The following is a 13,084-nucleotide window of genomic DNA, read 5'->3' on the forward strand; positions in this document are numbered from 1 at the left end:
GCTGAATTTATAATACTTTCCTATTCACTGAACACAAAACTGTTTTCCAATTTGGTTAAAAGTGACATTCATTATATAGCCTATTATTTCAGGCCGTGTGGCTATAATATACTAACAAATGAAATAAATTATGAAAATAAAAACCAGAATGACAGAGCCGTAAAAGATTTTCCTAAATGCCGAATTAGAATAAACCATTGGTGTGTAATGAACATATAAGGAAGGCAGGTCCCATATTTTTGTACTGACTACAGTTTTATTAATAACACTATATAAATCGGTCTGTTGTGGTGAAGAAAGAGCTGAGCCGCAAGGGCGAAGCTCTCGATTTACCGGTCAGTCTACGTTCCTACTCTCACCTATGGTCATGAGATTTGGGTCATGACCGAAAGGACAAGATCCCGGATACAGGCAGCCGAAATGAGCTTTCTCCGCAGGGTGGCTGGGCGATCCCTTAGAGATAGGGTGAGAAGCTCGGTCACCCGGGAGGAGCTCAGAGTAGAGCCGCTGCTCCTCCACATCGAGAGGGGTCAGCTGAGGTGGCTTGGGCATCTGTTCCGGATGCCTCCTGAACGACTTACCCGATGACGACATCACAGAGCTGGTGGATTTTTTAAACCTTGCGCACCACCTTCTGTTTGAGAATGCCCCACAGATGCTCAATAGGTTTTAGGTCTGGAGACATGCTTGGCCAGTCCATCATCTTTACCCTCAGCTTCTTTAGCAAGGCAGTGGTCGTCTTGGAGGTGTGTTTGGGGTCGTTATCATGTTGGAATTCTGCCCTGCGGCCCAGTCTCCGAAGGGAGGGGATCCTGCTCTGCTTCAGTATGTCACAGTACATGTTGGCATTCATGCAGTGTGCGGCGTATGGTCTGAGCACTGACAGGCTGACCCCCGACCCCATCAACCTCTGCAGCAATGCTGGCAGAACTCATACATCTATTCCCCAAAGACAACCTTTGGATATGACGCTGAGCACATGCACTCAACTTATTTGGTCGACCATGGCGAGGCCTGTTCTGAGTGGAACCTGTCCTGTTAAACCGCTGTATGGTTTTGACCACCATGCTGCAGCTCAGTTTCAGGGTCTTGGCAAACTTATTATAGCCTAGGCCATCTTTATGTAGAGGAACAATTCTTTTTTTGCCATGAGGTGCCATGTTGAACTTCCAGTGACCAGTATGAGAGATAACACCAAATTTAACACACCTGCTCCCCATTCACACCTGAGACCTTGTGACACTAATGAGTCACATGACACCAGGGAGGGAAAATGCCTAATTGGGCCCAATTTGGACATTTTCACTTAGGGGTGTACTCACTTTTGATGCCAGCAGTTTAGACATTAATGGCTGTGTTTTGAGTTATTTTGATGGGACAGCAAATTCATACTGTTATACAAGCTGTACACTCACTACTTTACATTGAAGCAAAGTGTCATTTCTTCAGTGTTGTAACACAAAAAGATATAATCAAATATTTGAGGGGTGTACTCACTTTTGTGAGATACTGTATGTATATATATATATATATATATATATATATATATATATATATATATATATATATATATATATATATATTATAGTAAGGTTTCGGTAACATGGTACATCACAGGTAGCCTTGTCATCTTGATCCACACACATATGAGGCATGGAAGAGGAATGAGGGGGAGAATAGAGTTGGGATGACCGTTTTATTTGTTTATTGTGGGCCATTGAAATACATGGGTGTAAATACCAACAAAGAAAATTCATGGCTGACTGACACCTGTACATTACATTCTAACAAAGAAACTGATGGTCACGTTGGCGATTTGTTGTATTGTCTTTCAGTGCTGCAACAGAGACAGGCTAGTAGTAAATCAACGGTAGTGACCCGTTTCTCCGCAAGGGACAAAGATATGAAAAGATAAAGCAACTCATGACTAAAAGGTAAATTGGTTAACACTTTAAATCACGCCTCTATCAATGTCTACATAATTTCAATACAGCCATACAATACAAGTATACGAGATTATTGAATGGTTAGGAGAAATACATACCAAAGAAGGGATGAGGATTCAAACCCAAAAAATTACTTTGTACAGAAAATACTTTGAAGCAACATTATGTAACTGGTCTAATGTGAGGGACTTCCAGAACTTTGATACAGTCGTGGTGGTCAATGCTCAAGGGGGGGAAAGCATAACCATATGTTGTAATATGGAACATATCTCCGATAATAAGTGTACAATATGCACACTTAGGAAAAATAGAAAATTAAAAGCTATGCAGAAAGATATGAAGACCGGTTGGTGGAAATTCATTTAAAATGGAAAAACAGACAGATTGCCCCCGCTCTCGCATAGCTTAATATTAGAAAGAATAGTCTCTGATGTTAATCCATGAGTTCCATATTTCTGGCAACATGATGCCACTGTCAAGGGGAGAGCAGGGGAATGGGGGGGTTGATTCTTTTGGAAAAGTGCCATTAATTCCTCAGCCAGCCAATCCAACGGGAGATGACTGAGGAGAATTTCAGTACCATTCGAATTTCTTTCGTCTCCTTTTTTTCTCTCCGTTTCGCTCAAGGTATGTTTTTTTAAATTGTTTCTTTCCTCCGGGGAGGTTTGACGTGTGGCGTCGTTAAGAGGCTTCTGGGGGGTTTGGGAGGGGGCCAGTCGGTAGGGGCTCTCATTGGTTGTTTTTAGCTTTGGCGTGTGTGAGGATGTGAGACTTGAGGTTGGTTGACTGGGCGAACTTCTTATTGCAGCCGTCGAACGGGCAAACGTAGGGCCGGTCTCCGGTGTGGATACGAACGTGTGTCCGTAGGTTAAAGTCCAGCGAAAACCTCTTCCCACAGCCCTCAAAGGTGCACTGTCCAAAGAAAGAACACCATGGATGGAATAGAGGAGACGTGCATTAGGATATAAGAATCAATGGCAGAAGTGCATAGCCCTGTGAGCATTACTCTTTAGGGGGTCAATCGCCCTGCAAATCCTAAACTCAAATTATGGGACTATATATATTTTGAATGGTGACTTTATGAACAAACCTCACCTTGTTTTATATACAGAGAGGTTTAGAAGATGTGAACATTTAGGTCAAATGGCAAATTAGACCACTGGAGCAACAGGTTATGAATACAACATCAACGTACAAACTGGGGTTCTCCTTCATGTAAGAGTGTGTCCCTGTCTGGGTGTTTACCTGGAAGGGTTTTTCCCCCGTGTGTACAAGTTGGTGGCGTTTGAGTTTGGAGCTTTCTACAAACGCTTTGCCGCACTCTGCGCAGACGTGTACGCGAGGCCCATGGGTGTGAAGGTGCTTCCTCATTGCCGAGTTGTCCCTGAACATCTTAGTACAGCCCTGAGGGAGAGAGGTCAGGTACTAAGACAGCATGGACGCACACAATCGTTTCAAGATTAGCATCACGTATGCAGGGCCCAGGGTGACCGGGTAGGACAGAAACCCCTGGAAGCAGACCACTTACTTTATGAGGGCAGGCTATCGTCCTGGGAGCGTCATCTTCTTTTATCTTCCTTGGCTTCATCCTGAGAAAACATCAAATTCCGAGTGAATTTTTAAGCCTCTGCATTCAATGGGAACAGAACTCAAATGGCATATTGTCCACATACAAAAGCCAGACAACCATTCTCAATTCCTAACCAATGAATATAAACCAACACCCGTACCAAATGTTTCAGTACGGCTGAAACTGTAGCCAGTTCCTTATGTTCACCGTGTTCAGGTTTCTCTGTGCCAGTGTGTGTTAAGTGTTCATCTGAGGTATAAACCTCTAGAACTTACCGCACTGGGTTCTGACCATAGGGACCCGCAGAGTTTATGAAGGGGCTAAGAACACAACATCCAAATGGCACAGTCAGAAATAGCCGTGGCCAGCTCAAAACTCATTTAAGGAAGCAGATTAGGCTATATACCTCTGACATCTAGTACAGAAAAGCTGCTACACCGAGTGCTGTCTTCAAGACTTGACTAGAATTTTTCTAAACACCACTTCACAAGGTGTGCTACAAGAGAGCATAGGTGGAAATTATTTGCTTTGGGCCAAATAATCCCTTGTGAGTGTTTACTATATCCTTATTGACAGAAGCGCTTAAGCAGACAGACAGCCACTGACCTTGCGAACTCTGCCAGCTGTTTGGGGTCCGACAGGTCGATGCCAGGTATTCCTCCAGGGGGCAGCTTCTTCCCCGTCATGTATTCAGAGTAGTCCGGAGGGGAATTTTCCCCAATGATCTGTTCTTCAACAACCGACTCATGGTCGATGTCTTTTTTGTCATCTAGGATGCAATGCAGGGACTTAACCGAAAATAGCGATACAAGATCGGGGTATACCACTGCAGTTTTAAACAGACATGTAAACAGCACCGCAGTTATAATTTTAGAATGTCATTGTAGCTATTTAGGAAATGTGTGGTTGTGGTCTTAATAATTGTGGAAATACAATATAGTTATAACTTTTGAGACATTGCTGATGATTGGAATAAGAATGATTAGCATGCATCACCAAATACCCCTGCACCGTTTATCGGCCAATATTTTTTGTAAGGAAGCTCTGCTAGTGCTGTGCTCGGATTTTAGTAGGCTCCGGTTGATGGGTTAACTAACACGCAAATATAATAATTGAAAATGATTCATCATAGCTACTCGATGGAAAAGCGGACAAGTTTTATCATGAAATGCCGGACAAGCCAAGGTTCGAATTTAAGAACGTTTTAATAGCTAGAGTTGTAAAGTCAACTCGATTGATAACTCGCTACTGTACTGTAGCTGCTATAAGCAAAAAAGCAACATTACGCTAACGCTAGCTATGCAATTAACACAGGAGTAGAAATGTTATTTTTTGACAGAACAGATTTTGCAAGCCGTCGAAATCGAACATAACTTCAACTTCACTTGTTAGATTCAGAGGGTTAGAGTACAGAGCTAAATATTCACTACAACACCTAACTAGTCAGTCACAACCTGTCTGTTAGCTTGCTAGTTATTGCAATAGCTAACGGCTGGCTAGTTAGGCCATCGCGGCCTACTCTCTGGAACCAGCAGCGCGTTCGTTCCCCCAACCGCCGCCATCTTCGCCCGGCTGCTCTATCGCCATTTTTTCGGGCCGCCATACTGGTTCTCGGGGAACATGGCGGCGCCCAGCAACATCTAAAAACATGGCCTCCCTTCAAAACAAAAACATTTCAATCTAACTGAGATGCAATTCTGCAGCGAAAACTTCTTAAAGTGATGCCGAAGGTGGCCTGGTGAACTACCCGAGGAAATACACTGGTGCAGAGAAGGACAACGCCCTCCAACAAGGCCCCTTGCACAAGCTAACGATCAAGCACGAACAATGCGGGAGAGATAGCTACACTTTTGGAATTGACAGATAGCTACTGTACATAGAACCGACCACTTACCCGAAGCCCACATTGTAACCGAGAATTCCCCTTCTAGAGTCTTTATTTGCACCTGTTTCTGTTCCCATTTTCTACCACTCGCTTCAGCAGCGCCTAAATAGCTCTTTTTGCCCGCTTTCTTGCCACTGCTGCCTCCCCCTCTTTTCATCCGACCCACCGAGCTTTTCCCTGCCACAGTAACAAGAGTCTGTTCAATGTATTCATCTTCCACGCCCGGTGCTGGGACAGGGATGAGAATTTGATCCTCGTAACCCCCGTCTGCATGCATATCGGAATCATCCCCGCCAACAACCTCCTCTCTTGTCTGGACTAGGATCACTTCTTGATGGTGGTGGTGGTGGTGGTGGTGGATCGAATTCGGATCGTCTGATACAAGCGGTTGAAGTGCTATCATCGGCTGTTCGTCTTCATCTTCGTCTCCCCCTACCACCGTAGTCTCGATAGTCTCCACCGGTATTGTTTCCACCTCTATCTCGTGCAACTCCACGATTTCGGCCGGCATCTCCGTGCCATCCGCCTCAATATACAGCGTATCGCCGGATGCCATATTGAATTCCGCCAGCTTGCTTCTCACGCACCCTGCGCTGTACTCGTTTGCCCCACAAACACACCCCCTGTTCCTGCTCTCTCTCCCTTTTCGATAACACAAATAACTCAACTCCGTCCCACACCACAAATTCTCGTCACTACTATGCTCTAAATCACAAACAACGCGAGACTTCACGAACGGTGTCTGGTGAGGTAAATGCTTAGACCAAATTTCGTTATATATTCCCTAATGTCATGAATAATCACATGTGAATGAATACATAAATGACTTAGATGTGATTGTTCCTTTCAGATTACGCAGTTAGACGTCTTTAACTGGCCTATAAGTCACATTACTGCTTCGCACAACATCATACTTATCTAAAAAATTTTAATGCACAAAATAAAATGACTTGCATAGAGGAGCGGCTTCCTCAAATACCCAGTCATTTGACAGTATGTTACTCTATTTGGTCTTTAGTTTTTTTCTAATCCAACCTCCAGATGGCGCTATATACATGGGTATAAAATTCCTCTCAATAAAGGTTCCAGTGTATTGAGTACCTCCTGTGGTGCAGTCATGTGTCTGCATTACCGTCCCACAAACTGACAGCTAGTCTATTCATATCAGGAGGGTGCCAAGCCGTGCTACAGATGGGGTTCTCCATCATGTAGGGAATCATTTAATCCTACATCCAGAATAATTCACTGCTCAAAATTGATAGCTGTTATCACAATGTATGACTCAAGGTAACTGATAAACCAAATTATGCACATAATTGCCCATAGTGTATTTGATACACAGTCTGACAGACAAAGTAAATCCTTGAGAATAAACCTTAAATCAGTTAATCAAGCAAAACTTAAAAACAGATTTGCACAATCAGAGACCACTTCATTTATCGAAGACATTGTTCACAGTTTTATTTGTATTCATTTTAAACTTGGTGCGCATCTTATTTTCAAACCAGGAAGCACTTGGTCGTAAAGGAAATATTAAAACGAACAATACTTCACCATATCCTTGCAGCCAATAAACATTTTATTAACAACATGATCACAAATACTCTGGTGGATTGATGTTTTTTTTTCATAAGATTGCAATATCCAAAGAGCAATAGTTCATATGCCACCCTCCCATTCAGGTTAAAGACCTGTTTTTAAAAATCTTTCAGTCAGTGATTACACACGCACGCACGCACACACACTAAAACGCACACACACACAACTTGTGTTGGCGAAAAGGATACAAAACTCTTTAAAAAATCTCGAGGTCAGGTCATGAGAAATAAATCCATATGTGCTTATAATTGCATTATTAAACCAAGACAAAAAGGACAAGAACAAATAACAATAAAAAAATGCTGACAAAATTCTATGCAATTATTATTATCATCATTATCATAATCATTATTATTGTCATTTTTACTATTGTGGTCACTAAAACTAATACAACTTATATTCACACCATTACATATACAATAATAAAAATAAGTCATAATAAAATGTAATGATAGTAATAATGGCAAATCATTTTACTAAAAAACAATATGTTACTTCTATTCAATTTCATAAATTCTTCCTTTATGACTGGAAGCAAAACAGCAAACATGGGTAACTGATAGACAGAGAAAAAAAAGAGAGAAAAACAAAACCAGAGAAACAGCGAAAATCAGTGCGAGAGTGTCCCCCATCCATGCCATTATTCCAAACCAAATGTAATGTTAACAAAACGTTCCTGTAGTGTTACAGCAACATTGTGACATTGCCTCAACATCACAGCAACGTGGAATAAATAAAAAGGTTTTGTTCCGGCCTCAATCCACTTCTTGCCTCCTCAGACGCAACAGTAGTTGCAGAGGGGCAGATGGTTTCCAAAGGTGGAGTCACAAGAACAATTATGTAGTGCTGATTCTGCTCAGTTCTTGTCTAATGGCTGAAAGAGGTAGAAAGGAATGTTCAGTCAGAGACCCTTGAGGTAAACTAACAACAATTGGCATTAGTATTTATTTTTCTTGGTCTCTGATGCCACCTAGTGGATAATACGTATCAAGTTTTCCTCTCTACCAATAAGAGGCTTATTTTAATATGTACTTTATGGAATTCATGACCACTGGTTGTAAAAGTGGCACCTAAAACCCGGTTGTTGAAAATTGTGTACTATATCATGTATGTGCTGATGTGTGACCCATGTCACCAGACTGCATCTGAACATCATACTGTATTCATACTGAAGAGCCATTATCCAAAGATAGTCAATTTTCTATTGAAACATTTTTAGATGGTAAGCGAATGTGAAACTCAGAAACAACATACCATCAATTATCTCATCTTTCACCTTGTGCAATTCACGAACTACTTCTTCCAAGATTTCCTGTTTCACATACAAATAGTGAATTATGACTGGGAAATCATATTTTCTGAAATTCACAATGCATATGTGGCACTGTGTGACAGTGTCCTTACCTGCTTCATTCTATCAAAGTCTAAGGCGTCTGTATCACTGCTGCTCCCAACCGGTCTTACCCTACAAGAAATGATAACACACATATTCACTCATAACACCAGTATTATGTTCATAATAACTTTGTGTTAATAACAGGCAGCAAACATGCCTGAGAAGAACAAAGCCTTAAGTGTGCACACCAAAACGTGAAAAGTCTTTCACCCAGTTAACCAGCCAATCCCTCGATTACATAACCTAATTATGTCATTAGGGACTGAGTCCCCAAGGTTCTCACCTCGATACCAGCGATGACCTTTCCGCCGAGTTGGCTCTGTCCCACGGCTTCTTCCCTCCGTCTGAAAGGCCAAGAGAAGATGGGTTAAGGGGATGAAATAAATGACCTAAACATGTCTCTTTAAATGTTTCAGCTGTTGTGTAGTATACTATGTGCTGTATTTGTGGTACATTATGTATGTATTGTAAACAATGCATACCGGTGGCGTTGGGTCCACCCCTGCCACTGGGTGAAGCGGACCCACTGGGGTCATCCTGCAAGACAACAGTAGGAGGATGTTGTGGTCAACAGTAGGAGGATGTTGTGGTCAACAGTAGGAAGATGTTGTGGTCAACAGTAGGAGGATGTTGTGGTCAACAGTAGGAGGATGTTGTGGTCAACAGTAGGAAGATGTTGTGGTCAACAGTAGGAAGATGTTGTGGTCAACAGTAGGAGGATGTTGTGGTCAACAGTAGGAGGATGTTGTGGTCAACAGTAGGAAGAATGTGTGGTCAACAGTAGGAGGATGTTGTGGTCAACAGTAGGAAGAGGTTGAGTTCAACAGTAGGAGGATGTTGTGGTCAACAGTAGGAGGCTGTTGTTGTCAACAGTTGGAAGAGGTTGAGGTCAACAGTAGGAGGATGTTGTGGTCAACAGTAGGAAGAGGTTGAGGTCAACAGTAGGAGGTTGTTGTGGTCAACAGTAGGAGGATGTTGTGGTCAACAGTAGGAAGAGGTTGAGGTCAACAGTAGGAGGATGTTGTGGTCAACAGTGGGAGAAGTGAGCCAGGCTGTCCATTTTAAATGAGAACAAACAAAAAGTAACTGTCATGTCATCGGTTAGTTTCACTCACATTTTGGTTTTCTTCAGGCTTCTCTGAAGCTGCTTTCCTTCTGGGGGCAAGAAGAAGCCTCAAGTTAGACTCTCATTCAGTCTGATATCTAAGCACTACATGCAATATGGCTGCCAGTCTCGTTCAGGAATCATTCAGATCAGAATTGTATGTTGGGGTGATTTTGACTTTGTTTCTGAGTGAGAAAGCCCAGTCTTTCTAACGCTATGCTCGGACCTCCGCGCCAGAAGGGCGTTCATCTCCTCCATCAGTCCTCCACTTCCACCACTCGTCCTGTTAGCATCGTTTTTGGCCCCCGATCCTGAAGAGTTAGGGTCCTCAGGCTGGACAGAGACACACACACACACACATACACAGTATTTTTGGAGAAGATCAGACAGAGTGTGTTACCCAACTAGTTGTCAGTTTAATCTTCAGTGATATAAAAAGCTGGGTTTGGAGTTCCCTGTGTTTTCACCTATCCTCTGTTGTCAGGTCATAGATAAGGGGAAGAAGAGCTGAAGAGGAGGTCACACGGCTGCTTTGTTGCAACTTCCATAAAGCTACTTTACATGCATCCTCACAGGATGCAGTTCTGTCAACATGTTTTCATCAATGTGTCAGTATTGTCTGCTCTCTGACCTGGACCTGTAGGGTGAGTAGCATGCTATGCTGGGTGCGTTAGGCGTCTTACCCTATTAACACGGCGCAGTTTGGCTCCAGCGATCATGGCGGCGAGTCCCGTCGGGGCGGGCGCCTCCTCGCCCTGCCCCCCTCCTACCACGGGCAGCGGCGGCGGCAGGGGGGGCGGGGGAGCACTTGCCGAGGGGGGCGGGGGACCAGGCGGCGGAGGTGGCATAGGAACGCCAAGGGATGGGGGGCCTCCACCTAAAGAGGCGGGGCCACAGCCCATGGACATGGGGGGAGGCATGGGGGCCGGGGCCGCTACGGAAAGGACCCCGGGGTGGCCTGAGAATGGGGAACCTGGTGAGAAGGGAGAAGGATTTCAGAAGACATTGTCTGTGTTGTTTGGACAGTCAATGCCAAGGCGTAAAGACCGACGTACATCTTTTTCATGCTCCAGTGCAAACGTCAGTAAGGAAGGCAATGCCGCTGTTCGCAGGCCGGAGGGTTTCCTCACCTGGGTTGGAGGATCGTCGTTCCCTCTCCATGTGGCCATGCATCTGCTGCTGCTCCATTATCTGCCTGGGGAGGCAACAGACACACAGTCAGTCAGACAGACAGACAGTCACGCCTGTCACAGCACAGTCAGACAGACAGGCAGTCACGCCTGTCACAGCAGTCAGACAGTCAGTCACACCTGTCACAGCACAGTGAGTAAGACAGACAGTCACGCCTGTCACAGCAGTCAGACAGACAGTCACACCTGTCGCAGCACAGTCAGTCAGAGAGACAGTAATAAGGACAGGCTGAGAGTGAGGTAGGCATATCCAGTTCTGGATGGCCAAAAAAACTCAGATTTTTGTTAATCACACTCATATGCTATTCCAGGTCTGTGTCTGTAACCAATTAGAAGTGTTTCCACCAGTCACCAGAACCTGGTTTCCAGCCCATAGTGTTTTGAGCAGTATGGAGATGGTGTCAATTACGGACACATTATTAATTTTCTTTTCAATTGTTCAGTGTAGTGGTGAACCAATCATCAGTGGATCTATACATTAACATGTGACATCCAGTCCTTCAAAGATATAGACCCCAGTCAGTTGGCCTCAAGGCCGACAGCTCAATAGTTCTCAAGCTGTCCTAGGTCATCCTAAAAGGATGGCTTGTGGTTAAAGTAGCATGTAGTTATGTCTGCTTATGTGCACTACAGACAAGTAAAGCTACATTCTGAAGGCCCTATGGAGTCAAAAACAAAATGTTCAATTTGTTTAATGATAATTCCACACTATAAAGTAAAAAAAACCACTCTGAAATGGTGAAATGAATGATCTTTGGTTTCTGCCACTGGGATGGTACTTTTAATCAGCTGTGTGATGTCACAAGACTGATTTAACCATAGTTAAAAGACTTCTCTATGTAAGTGGTGGAATCTGGAACATCCTATCATGTATGTAAATATATTCAAAGTTGTATCCTAACACCTACAGGGACACACTGGGCATTTCAAGGATGCTCATGGTAATAAACTATACAAATAGATTTTTTGCAGTTGGATTTAAAAAATGTATTTCTGGCCGCAACATACCGGAATTGTGTTTCAGCAACTCTTTGTGCTTGGACGAACAACTCCATTGTGGTTGTGCGTGCGTGCCAGTGAAAAGTTCCAGTTTGAGCAAGCAATATGATAAGAATCAGATGTGCTTTGGAGGAAACATGTATTGATCTTTGACTATCCCACACCTTCTTAGGAGCTTTTGCAACGTGCCATTGTTGCAAATTGGACAAAGCTAATTTGAGGTAAAATATGGGTCAAAGCACACGCAGCGGTTTACTGGACTATCGCACGAGTGCTACTCTCCCTGCTGTTCACTCACAGCAGTCCCACTCCTCCCCTGTCTGTCCCTCTCTCCCTGTGATATGAGAAGCATATGTCAGAGCTCCGGGCAGAGATGGGTGAGAGAAGGACAGATAAACAGAGAGAGAGGATGAGTGAGAGAAGGACAGATAAACAGAGAGAGAGGATGAGTGAGTGAGGGTGAGAGAAGGACAGATAAACAGAGGGAGCGCGCGAGAGAGAAAGTGGAATTTTCCAGCTGTGTCTTGTTGCAGAGATGTGCTGATTCAGCAGCCACATGGGTGAGACAGACACTGTTATACTGACACAGAAACACACACACACACACACACTCACAGAAACACAGCCTGACCTTTTATTGAAAGGCATCAATAACAGTACATAAGTAAAGAGATTTAAACACTATTGTTTCTGAACATCAGGCATGTTCTCCTCAGGCCGCCTGTAAATGGCTGATACCTCGACAGCTGCCCTGCTCGTTTTTTTGGCCTCCGCCACACCTTCATTTCAAATGTAACCCTGCGTTTGTCTTGCACCGCTGTCTTGCGGAGTGTGTTCTGTGTGGCGTATGGGTTGGATACGTGCATATTGATCGAGACTTTGGACAGGCCTGGAGTGTAGAGAATCCCCCATGAACACACATATACAGGAGCTTATGATCTCAAAAAAGCACACAGCTAATGTGCAAATCTGCCTTTTTCCACTAGTGGTAGCTCCAGAAATGTTCTCTTTACTGAGACGTGATCATATTTCCATAATACAATCAAATTTGTTCTGTCCTGCTTTGGCATTTGGAGTTGAGATGAAACGAAGCGAAGCAGAAATAACTCAGGCAACAACGGTTGTAATTCCCTGGGGGCATGGAGATAGATACCAGAAACAGCTTGAGTTTCACTATCTCCATGAAGAAGTGCAATCTGAAAGTCTTGGGGCCTCATTTATCAATTAATGCATCATTTCGCAAGGATTTCCATGAAATAATGAATTAATGAAATATTGTAATCAATCAATCAATCAAATGTATTTATAAAGCCCTTTTTACATCAGCAGTTTTCACAAAGTGCTTTTACAAAACACCTGGCCTTAAATCCCAAGGAGCAAACAAAAGTAGTGTT

General features: G+C 43.5%; 2 protein-coding genes across 7 annotated transcripts in view; both read right to left on the reverse strand.

Annotated features, from left to right (window-relative positions):
* Window positions 1–1,677: 1,677 nt before the first annotated feature.
* On the reverse strand, window positions 1,678–6,081 carry yy1b (YY1 transcription factor b). 2 transcript variants are annotated; one of them, XM_010882216.4, is made up of 5 exons: window positions 5,411–6,081; window positions 4,123–4,285; window positions 3,475–3,535; window positions 3,192–3,350; window positions 1,678–2,858 (listed from the first exon to the last, which is right to left on the reverse strand). In XM_010882216.4, the coding sequence occupies exons 1-5, from the start codon at window positions 5,955–5,957 to the stop codon at window positions 2,676–2,678; spliced, it is 1,113 nt and encodes a 370-aa protein (XP_010880518.1). In that variant the 5' UTR covers window positions 5,958–6,081; the 3' UTR covers window positions 1,678–2,675. The 2 variants fall into 2 exon arrangements, with proteins under 2 accessions (XP_010880518.1, XP_019911878.1); XM_020056319.2 differs by having other exon boundaries at window positions 4,123–4,273; window positions 5,411–6,080.
* A 751-nt stretch (window positions 6,082–6,832) lies between these two features.
* Window positions 6,833–13,084, reverse strand: part of evlb (Enah/Vasp-like b) — a 53,429-nt gene continuing 47,177 nt past the window's right edge. For 3 of the 5 annotated variants that reach the window (XM_013138467.4, XM_013138466.4, XM_013138464.4), the window contains exons 5-13: window positions 10,632–10,696; window positions 10,185–10,474; window positions 9,728–9,834; window positions 9,512–9,551; window positions 8,879–8,933; window positions 8,680–8,740; window positions 8,405–8,465; window positions 8,255–8,312; window positions 6,833–7,874 (exon numbers count right to left, since the gene is read on the reverse strand). In XM_013138467.4, the coding sequence (XP_012993921.1) occupies window positions 7,837–7,874; window positions 8,255–8,312; window positions 8,405–8,465; window positions 8,680–8,740; window positions 8,879–8,933; window positions 9,512–9,551; window positions 9,728–9,834; window positions 10,185–10,474; window positions 10,632–10,696 (775 nt within the window). In that variant the 3' untranslated portion in view covers window positions 6,833–7,836. The remainder of the gene's footprint in view (window positions 7,875–8,254; window positions 8,313–8,404; window positions 8,466–8,679; window positions 8,741–8,878; window positions 8,934–9,511; window positions 9,552–9,727; window positions 9,835–10,184; window positions 10,475–10,631; window positions 10,697–13,084) is intronic. The other 2 variants (XM_020056318.3, XM_013138465.4) reach the window with 1 other exon arrangement.

This window comes from Esox lucius, chromosome 18 (genome assembly GCF_011004845.1).
Source record: "Esox lucius isolate fEsoLuc1 chromosome 18, fEsoLuc1.pri, whole genome shotgun sequence".
NCBI classification, from domain to species: Eukaryota; Metazoa; Chordata; class Actinopteri; order Esociformes; family Esocidae; genus Esox; species Esox lucius.

Coding starts and splice junctions, on each gene's coding strand:
- yy1b (XM_010882216.4), bottom strand. CDS start 5,957: ATGGCATCCGGCGATACGCTGTATATTGAGGCGGATGGCACGGAGATG. Junction 4,286..5,410: donor GGTTACAATGTGGGCTTCGG/GTAAGTGGTCGG, acceptor ATTGCATCCTAG/ATGACAAAAAAGACATCGAC. Junction 3,536..4,122: donor CAGCTGGCAGAGTTCGCAAG/GTCAGTGGCTGT, acceptor ATGTTTTCTCAG/GATGAAGCCAAGGAAGATAA.